This window comes from Anas platyrhynchos, chromosome 6 (genome assembly GCF_047663525.1).
Source record: "Anas platyrhynchos isolate ZD024472 breed Pekin duck chromosome 6, IASCAAS_PekinDuck_T2T, whole genome shotgun sequence".
Taxonomy (NCBI): domain Eukaryota; kingdom Metazoa; phylum Chordata; class Aves; order Anseriformes; family Anatidae; genus Anas; species Anas platyrhynchos.
The window spans coordinates 25171479-25187213 of record NC_092592.1 but is presented as its reverse complement, the minus strand read 5'-3'; the positions used below and the strand labels follow the sequence as shown (position 1 = coordinate 25187213).

The following is a 15735-nucleotide window of genomic DNA, read 5'->3' as shown; positions in this document are numbered from 1 at the left end:
AGCTGCACCAGCCAAAATTAAGTGTGTCTGCAGCAATGCTCTGAATTTACAATTTCAAATCTGATTATTAAAATCCTGTCTTGCGCAAATATTTCTACCTTTATAATATAAAGTTTTAATACACTCAGAGAGCAGCATAGGTGATCTACCTAAAGAGTGTGGAATGACACATGGGAAGTCCCTCAAAGCTCCCTGGAAGTGAACAGGAACACTTCTCCACCAAGGCTATTCTGCCTAACCAGTCCAAGAACTGCATCACAGAAAATCACTATTAATATGTAGTAAAAAACACATGCAAGACTGACAGATGTAACATTACCACTATGAAAACAATATATTAAAATGAAACAAATTAATAACTCCAAACATTAAATTCAGATTGTTTATTGTAAACAGAATAACGCTAGAACTCTGTCATACTGGCTGTGTCACATGCACCCAATTCCACATCAACTGCTTAAAATAGCACTTGCAAAAATTACAGTTATGTAATAATAACTTATGGTTTCTTACATAAACTAATTAACAAGCACTAAAATTGAATTACAGTGTATTCTAGGTAGTTTTTTATTGCTTGTAGACACTGCAGCTTTGGATCCATTAAAATGAATCCATTAGTATGCCTGAGTTTATCAAAATTTACTGCTATATCAAACTCAGAAACTGTAAAATGCTGGAGAACACTTAAAAGCAATTAAAAGTTTTTGGAAAACCACATGTGCTTCCACATCCAGTCACAGAACTTTACAATTTTACGTTTTTTCCTCTGAAAAACATGATTTGTTGTTTGTGATAAATATACTGCCATTCCAATTTATTTATAGAATTTGTTAAAATTAGAGTTCATAGTACTTCCATGAATATATATATTTTATTTTTTTTTTACACTCGATAGAAGCAATTTGATTTTATTTACCGTAAGAGCGGTCTGTTTAAATACCACTAAATCCCAAAATATATATATTTTTTAATAATATGTTGTCAAAACTTTTAATATATATAATACAAATATTTTTACTAAGAGAAAACTATAAACAAAAGCAAAACGCAGGAGGGTTAAAAAGTCCATTTTACATGAAGGAGCCATGAAAAACATGGTGAACAAAGACACCTGTACTATTTTTGCTGATATCATGTCTGATTTTTTTCCCCTCAGGCTACAAAAAATCCTTGTTAGCAGACATTCCTGGCAACAGGTTACATCACAAACTATCATCGGATTTATTAAAGGGATGTTGAAATATGTCCTGTCGACCTTTGAAACAACTTAAATACACTGCATTTACTCAGTTAATGCAGACTCAAATAAACACAACTTGAAGCCTTTATCCTGGCAAGCATGCATTTAACTGCCTCCAGAGCCAGTGTTAATACGAACATTAACTTGGTGACAAGAACACCCCTACTGAACACACCAGGTTCTGATGCACACATACATGACATACATTTCACATCAGTGCCTTAGTTTTAGGTACTTCTAATAGGAAGCAACTCTCAGTAACACCCAACAGCAAGGGTTTATATGAGCAGATTTTCTGTCTTCAGTGCTTTGCACACTCCACCCTATCTGAATAGCTACAATCAATTTTATGCATTAAACATGTTAGAGAACTTAGCAAAATGCTACCTTATCTTTTTCAATTTGGGGAGTTTATCCTGATACGCTGTCTCAAGTGGCAGACCACTCTGCAATTCAGTAGACTTGGTGAAGATTAGACACTATGTATTGTTTTGACATTTCACTAAGTTATGGGATATATATACAACAATCTCAGCATAATTCTTGATCCTTCTGGGTTTTGCACAGCCTTCTTTAAAGTAGGAAGGAACATTTTGTGATGTAACCTGAACCACACTCTGTGGTGCAGCAGTACTGCTAACACCATACTTTTATGTTTTTAAGTTAAGTTAAACGTTTTACGTTTTTAAGTTAAGTCAGCACCGTGCTCTTCAATGCCTTTTTGAAAGGGCAAAAAGGGCTCACACAGATGTATCATAAAAGCGAGGCATCTGGTTCATTACAGGGTCTATCTTTGATATTCATCTGTTCTTGAGTCAAGAACTGATTAATGCATGCTTAAAGTTATTTGCATTAGTAATACTTTGCTGGACTGAGACCTAGTATAACAAGTAAGGCAAAACATACTGACAGAGAACTCATGTAGTCTATGTGCAACTGAAAACAAAAAAATGACAACGAAGTATTTCATATACCATATGGAAACAATTCAGAATAACACTAAAGAATTAAACAGGATGTTGACAGTACCGAGACTAGGACAACACTTTTGTTAAAAAAAGTTGCACTATTAAAGTGTTTCCAGCATTTCACAACTTTGAATATAAAACGTCCCCAAATTTGTATAGAAAGATTAAAATCATGCTCATATCTTCAGTTATTCTCATTGAGACAATTCGTTCATTTATTACTGTGTTGTCAAATCCCCCCCCCTTTTTTTTCCACCAGTTTTCAGAAAAATTAAATAGAAAATATGTTGGTTGCATTAAGGATCAATTTAAAAAGTCTCATTCAACACTTCAAAAAAATGTGACACTTTCAACTTCTAAGAAAAATTGTTGACCCCATCCCAAAAAAAGCAGCTCCTTCTCACCCCTCTCCAATCCCCAATAAGATTATTATTGGGCTATTAAATGGTGTTTTTCAGGAACAATAAGGGTATTTCAAGCAATTGTTTGCTCCAGAGGCTAATTTTACCAAAATTAAAATTTGAAGGGGTATTCTATTTCAAAAATATACTGCATCTACAAGATTTTTTTTTTATTGTTATTGATTCCGTTGATTTTGGTTTCCAACAGGTTGTCTGTAATACAAATGACACATGACCACAACTGATTTTTCTATACTCTCTATCCCTAACACACATCTAATGTCAAATGAACCAAGAAGGAATTTGGGACTTTCATAATGCACAAAACCATTTGTTCTAATAGTCTTTGATAATTTTGTTCATCATGAAGTCCCCTGAAACCATGTCAGTACTGATCATTTGCATTTCTTCATCCACTGGGGTTCTTCACAGTTTTGCAGCCATGAAATTGATATGTGGTTTCACCAGGGGAAAGAGTGGCAGACTGCGCTTGAACTCTGTCATATTTTCAATCACACTTGGCTGCAAAGAAGCGTATGCAAAAAAATTCTGCTCAATTATCTTTAATCAGAAGACTGAGAAATTCCTCACAACATTTTCTACAGCTACATATATACACACATCTTTCTTGTTCTCTTTTCTGCAATTTTAATGATTCACGGTTCATTATTACAGGATCTTCCCAAATAAAGTGTTATTAGTTATGAAATATATGGTTTCATATTTACTCTGGGTAATTTAAAACAATAGCTATAATGCAGTAATTGCATTGTTAATAATGGCAGGTATTTTAGGAAATGCAGAGCTTGTCTTTTCATTTATGACCTCTACTTAAAACCATCCCAGCTCTCTGTTGAAAGTCACAGTTAAGACCATAAAAACAATAGCAATTCAATGAGCTATTATTTGTAGTTGCTGCAATAAAGTCACTTTTTAATATTTCAGTCATAATGGTGAATATAATCACATTTAATTCATATAGAAATTTCCACCCATGGTGATTATTTCCTTATTTCACCTTTTATAAGCACTGAATAAGATCTACTACTGCATTGCAAAATGACAATTACCTACTGGGACAAACATTACCATCCTTCTTCAACCAAATTCATTTGAGTCCAGTAATGGCCCAGTGTTATCACATCTACTCACACAAACAGCACCATGAAACCTGTAATACTTATATGGATAGAATTTGTCAAATTGTTCCATTCACAGGGTACACACTGATGGGAATGTGGAATGGGAATGCTGGAATTAAAATTCCAGCCTTTAAGAAAGTGACCAGATAGTTGGGTGTGTGGTTTTGTTTGTTTGTTTGTTTTTTAAACAGAACATAATTTTTTTGATGCGTATTCATCCTTCTCCTGGTAGTTGATACATTCTAGTATTTTCAGATAATAACAATAACAATAATAATCTGTATTTCATTCCACCGGGTAGATACTCAGTAGAATTACCTACTTCTATTAGCTTTCATTTCAACGGAATAGAATGAGCAAAGAACAGCAGAGACTCTCAGAAAAAAAAAAAAACTGTAGTTATGACAATGCATGTGTAGAAGAGCTAAACCATCAACTTGCTACAGTATAAATATCAAGTTTGTAATTCCTCCCTGTAACCTTAAACTGTAATGCTACACTTTAAAATACATCCTGGGATTTTTTTGGTGTGGTTTCTTTTTACCTGTGGTAGTGGTGGTGCTGGTGCCAGGTTCACATCATTTTGGCATGGAAACTCTCCAACAACAGGGCCTATTTAACATCATCAAAATTATTTTAGGAACATAATTCAACCAGTACCTTTTAAATAGCAAAGTGATTTCTGTTATAAGACCTACATAGATAAAAAGCACAAGTTAATAATTTTCAGGTATCTCTAGTGTAAGACTTTCTGAAGATTTTGCTTTTATAGTCCACAACCACCTTTAGAAATACAAGCAGATTAATCCATGACTTGACTTGAGAACATGTGCTCAGGCAGTGCCTTTTTTCCATTTTGCTTAAAAATACAGAGAATATAGAAATAAAAACTGCTTATCTACTGAACGATGAATACTTTAAACTCTTTTTCAGTAAAAATTGTGAATGCAAGCAGTACATGCAATACTGTAAATGCCAGTTGTATATGCAACAACAGCACATTGGTATTCCAACGACAGAATATTCCAGTAAGACATACTTCTGGAGGCTTGGGGATTACTCTGTGTACCAAACCCTCTTTAACAACCTGAAGTCTTCCTTGTCTGTCCCCATACATGCCGTAACTCCACTCCCCCCTTGAACTTCTTGCATCCAAACTATCTGTCCCACGAACACATGGTCTTAAATTCCTCAAGCCTCCCTTGCACTATCCCCATACTCAAGTTTCAACCCCAACTTTTACCCTCATAGTTCAAGTGCTTTCCCCAGAAGAGATTTTAGGGGGAAATACTTCCCCCTAAAATCCCAGATCTCTGCACTATGCTTCCAGTTGTTTTCCTCTGCCAGGGGAAACGGTGTGTCTGTCTCCATGCAGGGTTCTCCTTCGGAAGATTTTTGGCCTCCAGTGCATTACTCTCTTGGGCTGTTGTGCTTTTTTCAAGAATGCACATTTAGACTTGCAGGAAATCCATCACAATCCCAATTTCTCTTTCATGGCAGAAAAGAGGTCACTTGACAGTTTAAATGTTTTAGGAGTAGAGGAATACATGGACAGAAGCAAGAATACCTTGCTATAATCACTGAAAGAGTTACCAGATGTTAGGCTGCTCCCATGCTTCCCTTGGCTTGGGAAGGTACTGTTCCAAGCAAATAAAAAACCTTTTGGCAATATAGTTACTTTATTTTAAAAAACTTCAGAGTCTTTAGTCCATCAAAGTATTAGAGCCAATTCTATTTAGTAATGATTAACCATGAAAATTGGAAAGATACTTTGAAGCAAGTCTTCCTTAGCTATAGAAATATGATTTCATGGTATCACAAAAATCATTGTGAGACTGGAGGGAGTTACGTAACATGAACACAGCCATCTGCTTCCTTCTGTTCTACAGACAAACTTTTAATGTCTTTGGTTTGCAACCAGTTACATGCTGGAAGTATAAACTGGTGAAGAATACACAGAAAACAACATAAGCTTTTCCTCTCAGTTTATTTATTTATTAACTAGAAACACTTCTAACCTTTTCCTCCTTGAATTCTAAAATTTAATGACAGTCTACAATGCATAACTAATCTAGACTATTTGAAAATAAAACCTACACTTATATATTCTCAAGTTATATCAAATATAACATTTTATGTTCCCACTGTGTTTCTCTTTTTTTTTTTTTTTTTTTTTTTTTGAGGGTACTTGAATAGTAAGTTGCGGACATCCATTGCTTGTAAAGAAAGCATTCTACTGATAATTGTAAATCCTAATTTTGTTTTAGGATTTTTTGTTTTGTTCCCAGTAGAAGTATCATGGAGTTTTATACTTATATTAAAATATTCTGCTTTGTAAAGAAGTGCTATTTAATGATATACTGTTTTGTATCAACATACTTCAGAATGGCTGAAGAACTTGGCCACAAATGTCAATTACAAAATTTGAAGAACCCCTGTGAAGAAAATCTATAGAAGAAAACATATAATTCTCTGCAAGGTATATGCTCTCCAGAACTGGATTTTTCCTGTTGTGTTTCTATTTCATACAACAAGGTCGTCTTTAACTATGACTTTCTCAAACCATAATTGATTAAATACTATTTTCAGCACAATACTTACAGGAATCCATTTCCCTTGCAAGGACGTGTACTGATACCTTGTGTCTTCTGGGAGCATCTACTGCCAACAGCACCTGTAGTAAACAACATCAATTCTTTCAGGTGTGGAAACTATCACTCAGAGATTGTACTTATAAAATGACACCATGTGTATTCTAAGTTTTCAAATGATGGTGAATTTTGAGATGTTCCTTAAAATATAATGAAAAGTTATGCACAGAGTGCCTTGAATAATTTTAGAACCAAGCTGTTTACAAACTTCACGTCCTACCCAGGGACTCAAAAACAAAACAAAACAAAAAATAACCAAACAAAAACAAAGCAAAACAAACAAAAAAAGAAGTAATAGAAATTCAGCTATTAGATTAGCTATCATAGTAGCAGAAATACAACCTAAAACCCTAGCAACTTCCTAGAAGTACAGCACCATGAACCTGATTATTAAACTCACTTGGACTAGCTCACTAATCTAGCCAGTTACTTTTACTCTGGAATACTGGATGATCGTGTATTGAGCACTAGAGTATACAATTTTTATTTTTAAGCATAGCTTTCTACAAAGTGTGCATATTTGTTCAAGTTATTACTTACTAAACAACAGCCATTGAAATTCCATTCTCTAAGTTTATTTGTTGTGTATCTTCACCCATGCTACCACACTACGTAAAAAACAACGTTAGGGTTCACTGTGCCATTTAAGAAATGATCAGTTTTAAGCAATAAGATTGAAACTCCAATACAAATAGAAGATATCGTAAGAACAACCCTGGCTAGTGAAAAGGATAAACAAAGATTACAAAAGAGAAACAATTTTCAAAGACATCTCTTTCCAAATAACGTTTCAACTACATGACTAACTTACCTTGTAGAACTGTATGATATCATCCTTGGTCAGGGTCTTTAGATAAGCCACTTCAATGTTATCTGCACAACAATAGTAAAAATTAGAGTAAGTCTGCAAATCATAGCTGGTTATTAACACACTGTTTATTAAAAGTATTTTTCTTTCAAATTCAGATGCTGCAATTGACTGCAAGTGAAATGCTTTTCATTCTTAACTTACAAACCAACACTTGTACCACTAAAAGTGTCATTGAAAGCCTGGAACAAAATTACACTTCAGTAAGTCCATTTGATTGGACTTAATAAAAAAATGCACATTCGAAGAATGCTGATTGCACTGTATGCTATTCAGTAGCTAAAAAGATATGTGTACTTCCCACCATCATCTTCAAAAATGTTACATATTTCTAATGCAGATTGATTATAGAAAGCCTTTATACACAGTTAGGAAAGATGACAAATACTTTAACATAAATGTAAGGAACGCTAACTGCTTACATCATACCCATTAAGGAAAAATCACTTTTCATATATTTGGGCCGTGTCTCAGTAACTATGTCACTTTACATAAATTAAATTATAATAAACTCATAATGTAGTATCATTGATAAGTATTAATGTTTTTATTGTAGGTATGCTTGCTTTTCTTAGGGTTAGAAGGGAGATCAAGAAAAATGTGTGCAAAAGTACAAATATGCAACTAAAAATAGTTCATATTAAATTCCACAGGGAGGGAATTCAAAAATCAACAAAAAAGTTCAGAAAAATCACATGATATTTGAGAGTAAATTTTTAGATGTGTGATGTAAAACAGTAGAAGTAATAATAACAAAAATGTAAAAACCTGAAAAAAGCACTTCACTTCTTAGGGCTGGAATATAAATTTCTGATTTGACAAATCTAGTCACATTAGAATAATTTAATGGAACAGAATTACTAGTGGGTAGAAGGGAATTAAAGATATGAAACTCAAGGGAAATAGTTAAGTTCAGTGGGAGTTAGTTATGAAAGCTATGGCTACAGCTAAGCAGTAAGAAATTCTAGAGAGAGACGAACGATACAAGTATGATAAATACAGAGAGACTTAAGGCAGAGAAAACACAAACTTATCAGAAACAAGTACTTCAGGTGTTAAAATTTTCACACCACTCCTCATACTCAGGCATGAAATCTTGTCAATAGCCCTCATACTCTCAAGACCAAGCTAGGTGACAATTCAAAATTCTTCATTATTAAAACAGTTCAGTAGCTCTACAAAAAAACTGTATTTACTACAAAAACCTGATATTCTGCATGTAAAGCAAAATCAAAATCAAAGCATACACAGTGACTTTTACGTAGTTAGCATTATGCATGGGAGATTGAAAATTACAGCTTTAGAGTTGAGACATGAAAATGTGATGAAAAGCTGATCTACACCTTTTTTTTTGTTAGAAACTAAAACATATTTAAGTATTACATTCTCTTTCTTCAAAGAAGTCTATTTTTAAGAAGTAAATAATGAACACAATAAAAACTAGTCTTAAAATTCTTACCCTTACCTTTTAGGGAAAAAAAGAGCCTACCTTTATCGTTAAAATCAAGTTAGTTTTGTTTCAAAAGGTATTATTTAGTGATATGAAATAAAAGCTAACTCAGAATCTTATTTACATACCTCAGTATTTTGGATTTTAAATCTTTCCAACACAGATGAAAAGGGGAAAATAAAGCTTCAATAGTATGAAGGAGCACAATTTTAGGCTATCAGCCTAACTGTCCATTTTCAGTAATATCAGTAGAAGTTGGATCTCAGTCTTCTACAAGCTTATCATCTTCAAAGCATCATGGCTTAAAAATATTTCAAAACTCACATTTCTTTTAGGCCTACTTTAAGCTGAGACAGGTCATGTGTTAGTTAAGATGCCTGCTGTTGCCTCTGCCATTGTTTTCATTTCGCTCCCACAACACAACAGCACAATGGAAACAGGAATTGGATTCATGGTAATGCCTGTGCTGTCAGGAACGTCAAAGAGCATTTGAATGCATCTCAGTCAAGTATTAGGCACACATGTAAAAAAGACATATCTGAACTGCACAGACCAAGATTTAAGCTTAGACAACACCAACACTTACATCCAAACCACTTCCAGTGTTTGACCTATTCTATGTCTCACTGAGCCTTAAAGGAAAGGACGCAAGGACAATGAAGCACTCACCACCCCCTGTCATGTGGGGAACATCAGCGAACAGGTTTATCCTCTATTAGTAACAACACCTACAGCAGAGAGACCATGGGCTGCAAAAATGAGGTCTTTTCTCAGGGCAGAGTGAAGAAATGCAATTTATAGGACTGAAACCACAAGAAGTGTATGAAATTAAACACCAGCTATGTAAAAGTTTAAGCTGTTCCCAAATGAACACGCTCACATTCAACAGTTACAAACGTAGCCAGAGTATAGCATTCATCTTTAAAGGAATTATAGTTTTTCTTACCTCTGTCGAAGTTATACTGCTGAGAAATTATTTCTCCCCAATATTTAGCACATTCTGCAGACAGCTTCTTTGGTTTGTCTAGACGACGAATTGCTAAAGCTTGGATGTGTTTTTGGAAGGCCTCTTCTGACATATCTTCTATGCATTTCTCCATAGTCTTTAAGAATGCTTCCACTCTGCTTTCTAAATAGTGTGGTGGCTTTTCAGATTGGATAATAAATCGCAGTCCTTGTATGCCATTTGCCCTACGCGGACCACTGAACACAATGTAACCTTGGAAAAACAAACAGTGACAAATTTAAAGAAATCCTCTGTTCCAGCATTAAGTTTGATAAACATGGCAAATTTGAAAGGGTTGCAATTTAATGCTACATCTAATTCTGTATCATGAATACCGGTTTTCAAAATATGTCACTGTACTTTTTAAAACATCTTTATTTCACTGAGCTGTCAGTTCAGGGGAAGGGTGAGAAGGAGATGAGGCAGACCAAGAAAAAACAAAAGCAACTGTCATTAGGATTAGGTAAGCAGAAATCAGGCTGTACTTTAGCACTTGATCAGACTCAACAACAGGAACTTAGTATTTTTCCAGAAAGACTAATGTGAATTCACTTTGCTGCAATGTAAGAGATTTATTTCTTATCTTACAATTAGATACAAAGGAAATATTTTCCCTTCATTTTTTGCAGCTTTTGATTATCTAAATACCTAAGATTTTCTTCCGTCTTCTTCCCCTTTTTATAATAAACCTGTCACATTTCAGTCTTTTAAATGTCATTTTATGGCTTCCTAATTGTTCCTTGATGCTGTTCTTTGTGTCAGAACTGGACATAGTATTTTAAAATTCTTGAACAACACAGAAATATTATTGCGTGTTCATCTTGGAAGCTTCCCTTTATATATCCCAGTGTTTCTTTTAGACAGCAACTTGACAATGTTCATTTATGTTCTACTTCTGACCCACAGTAATCTAGTGATTGTTTTCTACAGAACTGCTACCTAGCCAACTGCTTCAATCTTGTGTCTGTGCCGTTGATTATTCCTGCCAAACCGTTCCTACCAAATAGCATCTTATCTGTATTCAAGTCATGTTTCCAGAATGTCAAACTAATTTTGAATTCTAATTCTGTCTTCCCACACACTTGCAGCCTCTCCCAGCTTAGTATTATCTGAAGATTTAGGAAGTATATTCAGTCTTCTATCACCTAGAGAGTTGAAGAAAATACTAAATAGCATTGGATGAGAATAGAGAATGACATTTTTGTAATGAACTATTCTTATTTGTTCTCCAGTCATAACTTTCCATCCAAATGTGTAGCATTTACATTTAGGCTCTCTCTGTAGCTTGTTTGAAAATGTTACGTGCCTTTCATACTATCAAGATGAGACCCGTGACATCGCCATTTTCATCCAGCCAGCGACATACCATATAAAAAAAAGGTTACTTTGAAATGAGTTTGCCTAGTAATTGTTTCTCAGTTGTCTCCTATGAGTTTATAACTGCTTTGGTAACATACGAATTTCTTCCCCAGGAATTAGAATGAAGCTAATTGATCTGCAACTTCCATTCTCTTCTCTCTTTTGTTTTAAAAAGAATGGCATAGCACTTACCCTTCTGATTTTTCCAGTACCACACCTACCATCTGAAAATTCTCAGTTGTAAGATTTCTAGTTCCAGTTTCCCAGCATTTTGCTTTTGAAATGTAGAGTTCTTCATGCCTGATCTCTTTAAAATTTACTCCTTTTCCCTTTGTCTTTCTTGTATTTCTCAAGTATTCATTGAATGAGTCCTTGTTACTATTTCTATTGTTTAACAGACTGCTAACTCTTGAAATTCTTTTCCCCCTAGCTTTCTCAGAGATCTTACTAACAATTCCATTGAGCTTACTGAATTTTGCTGGCATTTTGGCTATCTTCCCTCCTGAGTCTTGTGAACTCTACTATTTGGTAGTCACACCATACAGGTTGCCGTATTGACATAATCACACAGTTCTTCCTCACTGCTTTTCCTCACTGGTTTTCCCCACCTCCTCTTTAGCAGTTACCTCCAGGTTCTGTGAGAAACCTGCCACCAACACATTCCAAAAACCAGCTAAGCAACCTGGGTCCTGCACTATTTTCAACAGGTATCTAACTAGATCAATGTGATGTGGCTGGTTCTGCTTACAAGAAGTCTAATCTTGCCTGATCTCCCCAGTAATTCAGAATGCTGTAATGATACTGATGTTATTTTTCCATTCAGTCATCATACTGAGACATTCCTCTGCCTCTCATCTTTGGAAAAATAAAATAATGATAATAATAAAAAAGCAACTGTACTACTTACATGTATTTCAATCATGCAAACTTATGTAAAATGCTTGTCTCCCCTTGTTATCCTAACTGGAATAAACTTAGCAGTTTTCAGTCTTACTGGTTCAGGTAATGATTATTTGTACTTACTAGTAAATAGCTGTATTCTTACAATGCATTCAGGATTTCATCAGTATTGCAGCTTACCATTACCAATGCAGTAGTATTCCTAAGCTAAGGCTTACGACTCCTCAACTAAAGCTCATGAATCCTCAATCAAGTCTGGAAGTGAGATCATGAGCAGAAAAGACCAAATTGCTGCTGATTCTCTAAGAAGACATAAAATTTACAAAACTGATCTAATTTCTTCTTGGTAAAAATTCTCCTAAACCTCTATTTGGTGTAAAACAAAACAACACAACAACAAAACACATTTCTGCACATCGATTTTTTTTTTAACTAAAGATTATTTCAGACTTACTTTAAAAATTTGGCTTACTTCTCCTCAATTAAGAATATGTGCACAGTGACATTCCTTTGAATCATCAGCAGTTAAAATGATTTGCATTTACTATGTGTCCTTTAAATGGCACTCACTAAGCAGGGAAAGAACACCTCATCATGACTCATGTAATTGTGTGAACGTGTGCGTATGTGTCTATACAGACAAATAATCACTATGAGAAAACTTACCTAATTGTTCCTTGGTGCGCAGAGTATTGAAGCATGGTTCTGAAATAATCTGACAAAAGAGCTCCAAAAACATATTCTCAGAAGTGCTCTGCATATCTGTCTGGTAATATATTTCAATGCCACAATTGTTATGAACTTCATTTCTCTGTTGATATACAAACCACCCTCCTAAAAGACAAAGTTAAAACAGTTAAGTTCACAAAGGCATACATTCTTATTGTCCAGAATTAAAAAGGTAGTGGAAATTCCACTTTAAAAGTCTTAATCGTTTTGTTAAAATTCCATTTCATGAGTGATCAACCATTAACAGATCAAGCAAGCTTTTTATGAAACAGACAAAAAAATGATTATTTTAACATATCAAAATGTCATAGCCTAAGCGTATCAGCAAGTGAATTGAAACTTGTCTCCTTTCTCCTCAAGCAAATACTGTTGGAACTGGAATGGAATTCTGTAAATTCTGTATGACATCACTTGTATACAGTTTCTAAAGACAATTTGTCAGAAGCATTTCTGAACATAAAAAAAAATAGCATTTAACACCAATAGCTTCTTTGGCATATAGTAGTTTCCAGAGGCTGCTGATCAGCTACAGTAATTGGGCCTGGCTGTGTAGCCCAAAATGTCATCAGTCCTTTATAACTCCCAGGATTCTTTGAATCTGACTTCTAAGACATAAGATTTTTTGCACAATAAAAATAAAATCATAAAAGCACTATGAAACCAAAAGAAATTATATCACAAAAAGTTTTCTGAGTAATCGCTTTTTCCCCCTCAATTAGCAAGAGGTTTTTGGACAATCCTCCACTGAATATTCAATTAATACTCAGAACTGCTCAAAGAGTGACACTTATTCAAATATGTATACTACATGTAGCAAAGAATGGGACAGGGTTCCTGTCTCCATAAATCATACAGAGTGAATAAGGAATGAAGGCCAACTTATGCACATACATTAAAAATGACATCAAATTCATTTTCAAGTATGACAGGAAAAAGTCATAAATTCATGTGTAATTTTACATAACAAAACCACAATTTGCTAAATTTGCAGTTTAAAGTAATTTGAAGTAAATCTGACTTTGAAACGAACTCCAAGAAACAGAGTACTATTGATCTTAAAATGCCATTAGCAGACAGAAAATCTTGGTTTAACGTGCATTAAAGATTTATAAGTAAAACATTTAACTTACTGTCAGGAAGTTGCACTTCCCTGTATCTCACTAGCTGACTGGGAAGGAGTGGCTTTGTATGAGCGTGCTCTATGAGAGTGTCCTCAACCATCTGCATAATTCCTAATGCAGCCTGGAAGAAAAAAACGTAAGAACTGACTTTCATATACAGGTGTATAAGAAATTAAGAAGGAATACAAGCTTCACTACCCCCTCCACTTTCCTTATTATACTACATGCTCCATACATTCAGCAGTCACGAGCAGTGTTTTATAACATCTCCTGCCAGTAAAATGTCCCAGAGCTAATATAATATTTTTACAGGAATACTGCTATACCAGCTTTCCAAAGACAGAATGCAAAAACATCATGTTTTAAATACAAGAAAGGTATTGAATTTTGTTTTTATACATATATTCAAATATTTTATTAAATTTCCTACACAAGTACATGCTATAACTACTTTAACTGAAGACAGAACTAACATTTTCTGTTTTTTACTCCCAAAGAAACAAGTGAAAGTTGAGGATTGTTTTTTTATGGACCACCATTTCTGTTCGGCTTTGTCCAAAGCAAATCATTTTGCAGGATCTTGGATTGTTAAAGCTTTGTTAGTTAGCCCGATTCTTTTAAATAGAATAGCAGGATCTGTAGCACATCATTCCTTACACAGCTTGATCACATTACAGCAAAGACATGCAACAGAGACTTCAAAATATTTAGATCATAAGCTGTTTTTTATTAAATTTCCAAGAGCAACACAAGGGCAGTACTTAGCCTAATAAATCTAAAGTGGAAAAAATGACACTGTGATAGTACCATAAAGATAAAAAAAGATAATAATAAAGTCAAATTATGAAATTACATTTGGCAAAGCTGCATTAAGATCTAAGAAAGTTAAACTAGCCTTCAATTTTTAACACTGCTTTTAACTAAAAACTGTGTTATTATAGAAAGTATCACACCAACCTGTTTTGTTATATTGCCATGGAGAAGAGCTTCGATGTGTAACCGTGACAACAACTGAGATATAAAGGCCTTCAGGCGGGGAAGAGTGACATCTAGAATAGATATTAACACAGTTAAATCGATGATATACATTTTTACATTAGGAAGTATCTAAGTCATTATTAGGTAAGGTATACTTCTTGGAAGAAGAGAAAGTCATCATCATAAAAAAAGTGAATCTCTACTTAAAAATGCAACATTTGAAAGTTTCCAGGTCTAAACAGCAACACTCATCATATAGCTTGCTTTGCTTAGAATTCAAATATCGTCTGACCCAGATTCCAAAAAGAGAAGGAAAAAAAGCCTTCTTAAGCCTTCTTTCCAATTATTCTGAGCAAACATTCCCTCTCCAGAGGGAATAGTTGCAGTCATTCAAATGGTGTTCCAAGATAAAGCCTTAGATATTAACTAAACAAGAAGCATGCAGTTTATCATGCTCAATAAACACATTTTACATCTATCACCTTGAATTAAAAAAACTCAACTGAAATATGGTATTTTGACAATATCCTTGCAACAAACAATATACACGAAAAACATTTTTGCAATATTTCTCAGAGCACATACACACATTCTATGTTAGCCTACCTTTGTAAAGCAGTTTTCATATATAAAGCAAAGTATAGTTTAAAATACAGAATCAACAGAATAAGAAATGAGGGATGGTTAAATGGACAGGGGTGTTCATCCTGAAGTCAATAGATTAATTGTTAATTCCCTGATTCCACATGAATTCCTACTTCTTTTTGATTTTAAACATTACAAGACCTTCGGAAAAGAAAATGGTCCTTTTACTGTTGCGTAATCCTCATCTTAATTTTTGTTTCTAAAACTGCTTATTAATAGTGCAAAAGATTGGGGTTGCTGTAGTGGGTTTACCTGGCAAGGTTTTGGTAACAGGGGG

The 15735-nt window shown here is 34.3% G+C and overlaps 1 protein-coding gene across 4 annotated transcripts in view; it reads right to left on the bottom strand.

Moving 5' to 3' along the window:
* Positions 1 to 368: 368 nt before the first annotated feature.
* IDE (insulin degrading enzyme) overlaps positions 369 to 15735 on the bottom strand; it is a 65312-nt gene continuing 49945 nt past the window's right edge. For all 4 annotated transcript variants that reach the window (XM_027460688.3, XM_027460686.3, XM_027460687.3 and 1 more), the window contains exons 18-25: positions 14793 to 14884; positions 13845 to 13956; positions 12652 to 12819; positions 9667 to 9939; positions 7214 to 7275; positions 6353 to 6425; positions 4296 to 4363; positions 369 to 3131 (exon numbers count right to left, since the gene is read on the bottom strand). In XM_027460688.3, coding sequence (XP_027316489.1) covers positions 3036 to 3131; positions 4296 to 4363; positions 6353 to 6425; positions 7214 to 7275; positions 9667 to 9939; positions 12652 to 12819; positions 13845 to 13956; positions 14793 to 14884 — 944 coding nt within the window. In that variant the 3' untranslated portion in view covers positions 369 to 3035. The remainder of the gene's footprint in view (positions 3132 to 4295; positions 4364 to 6352; positions 6426 to 7213; positions 7276 to 9666; positions 9940 to 12651; positions 12820 to 13844; positions 13957 to 14792; positions 14885 to 15735) is intronic.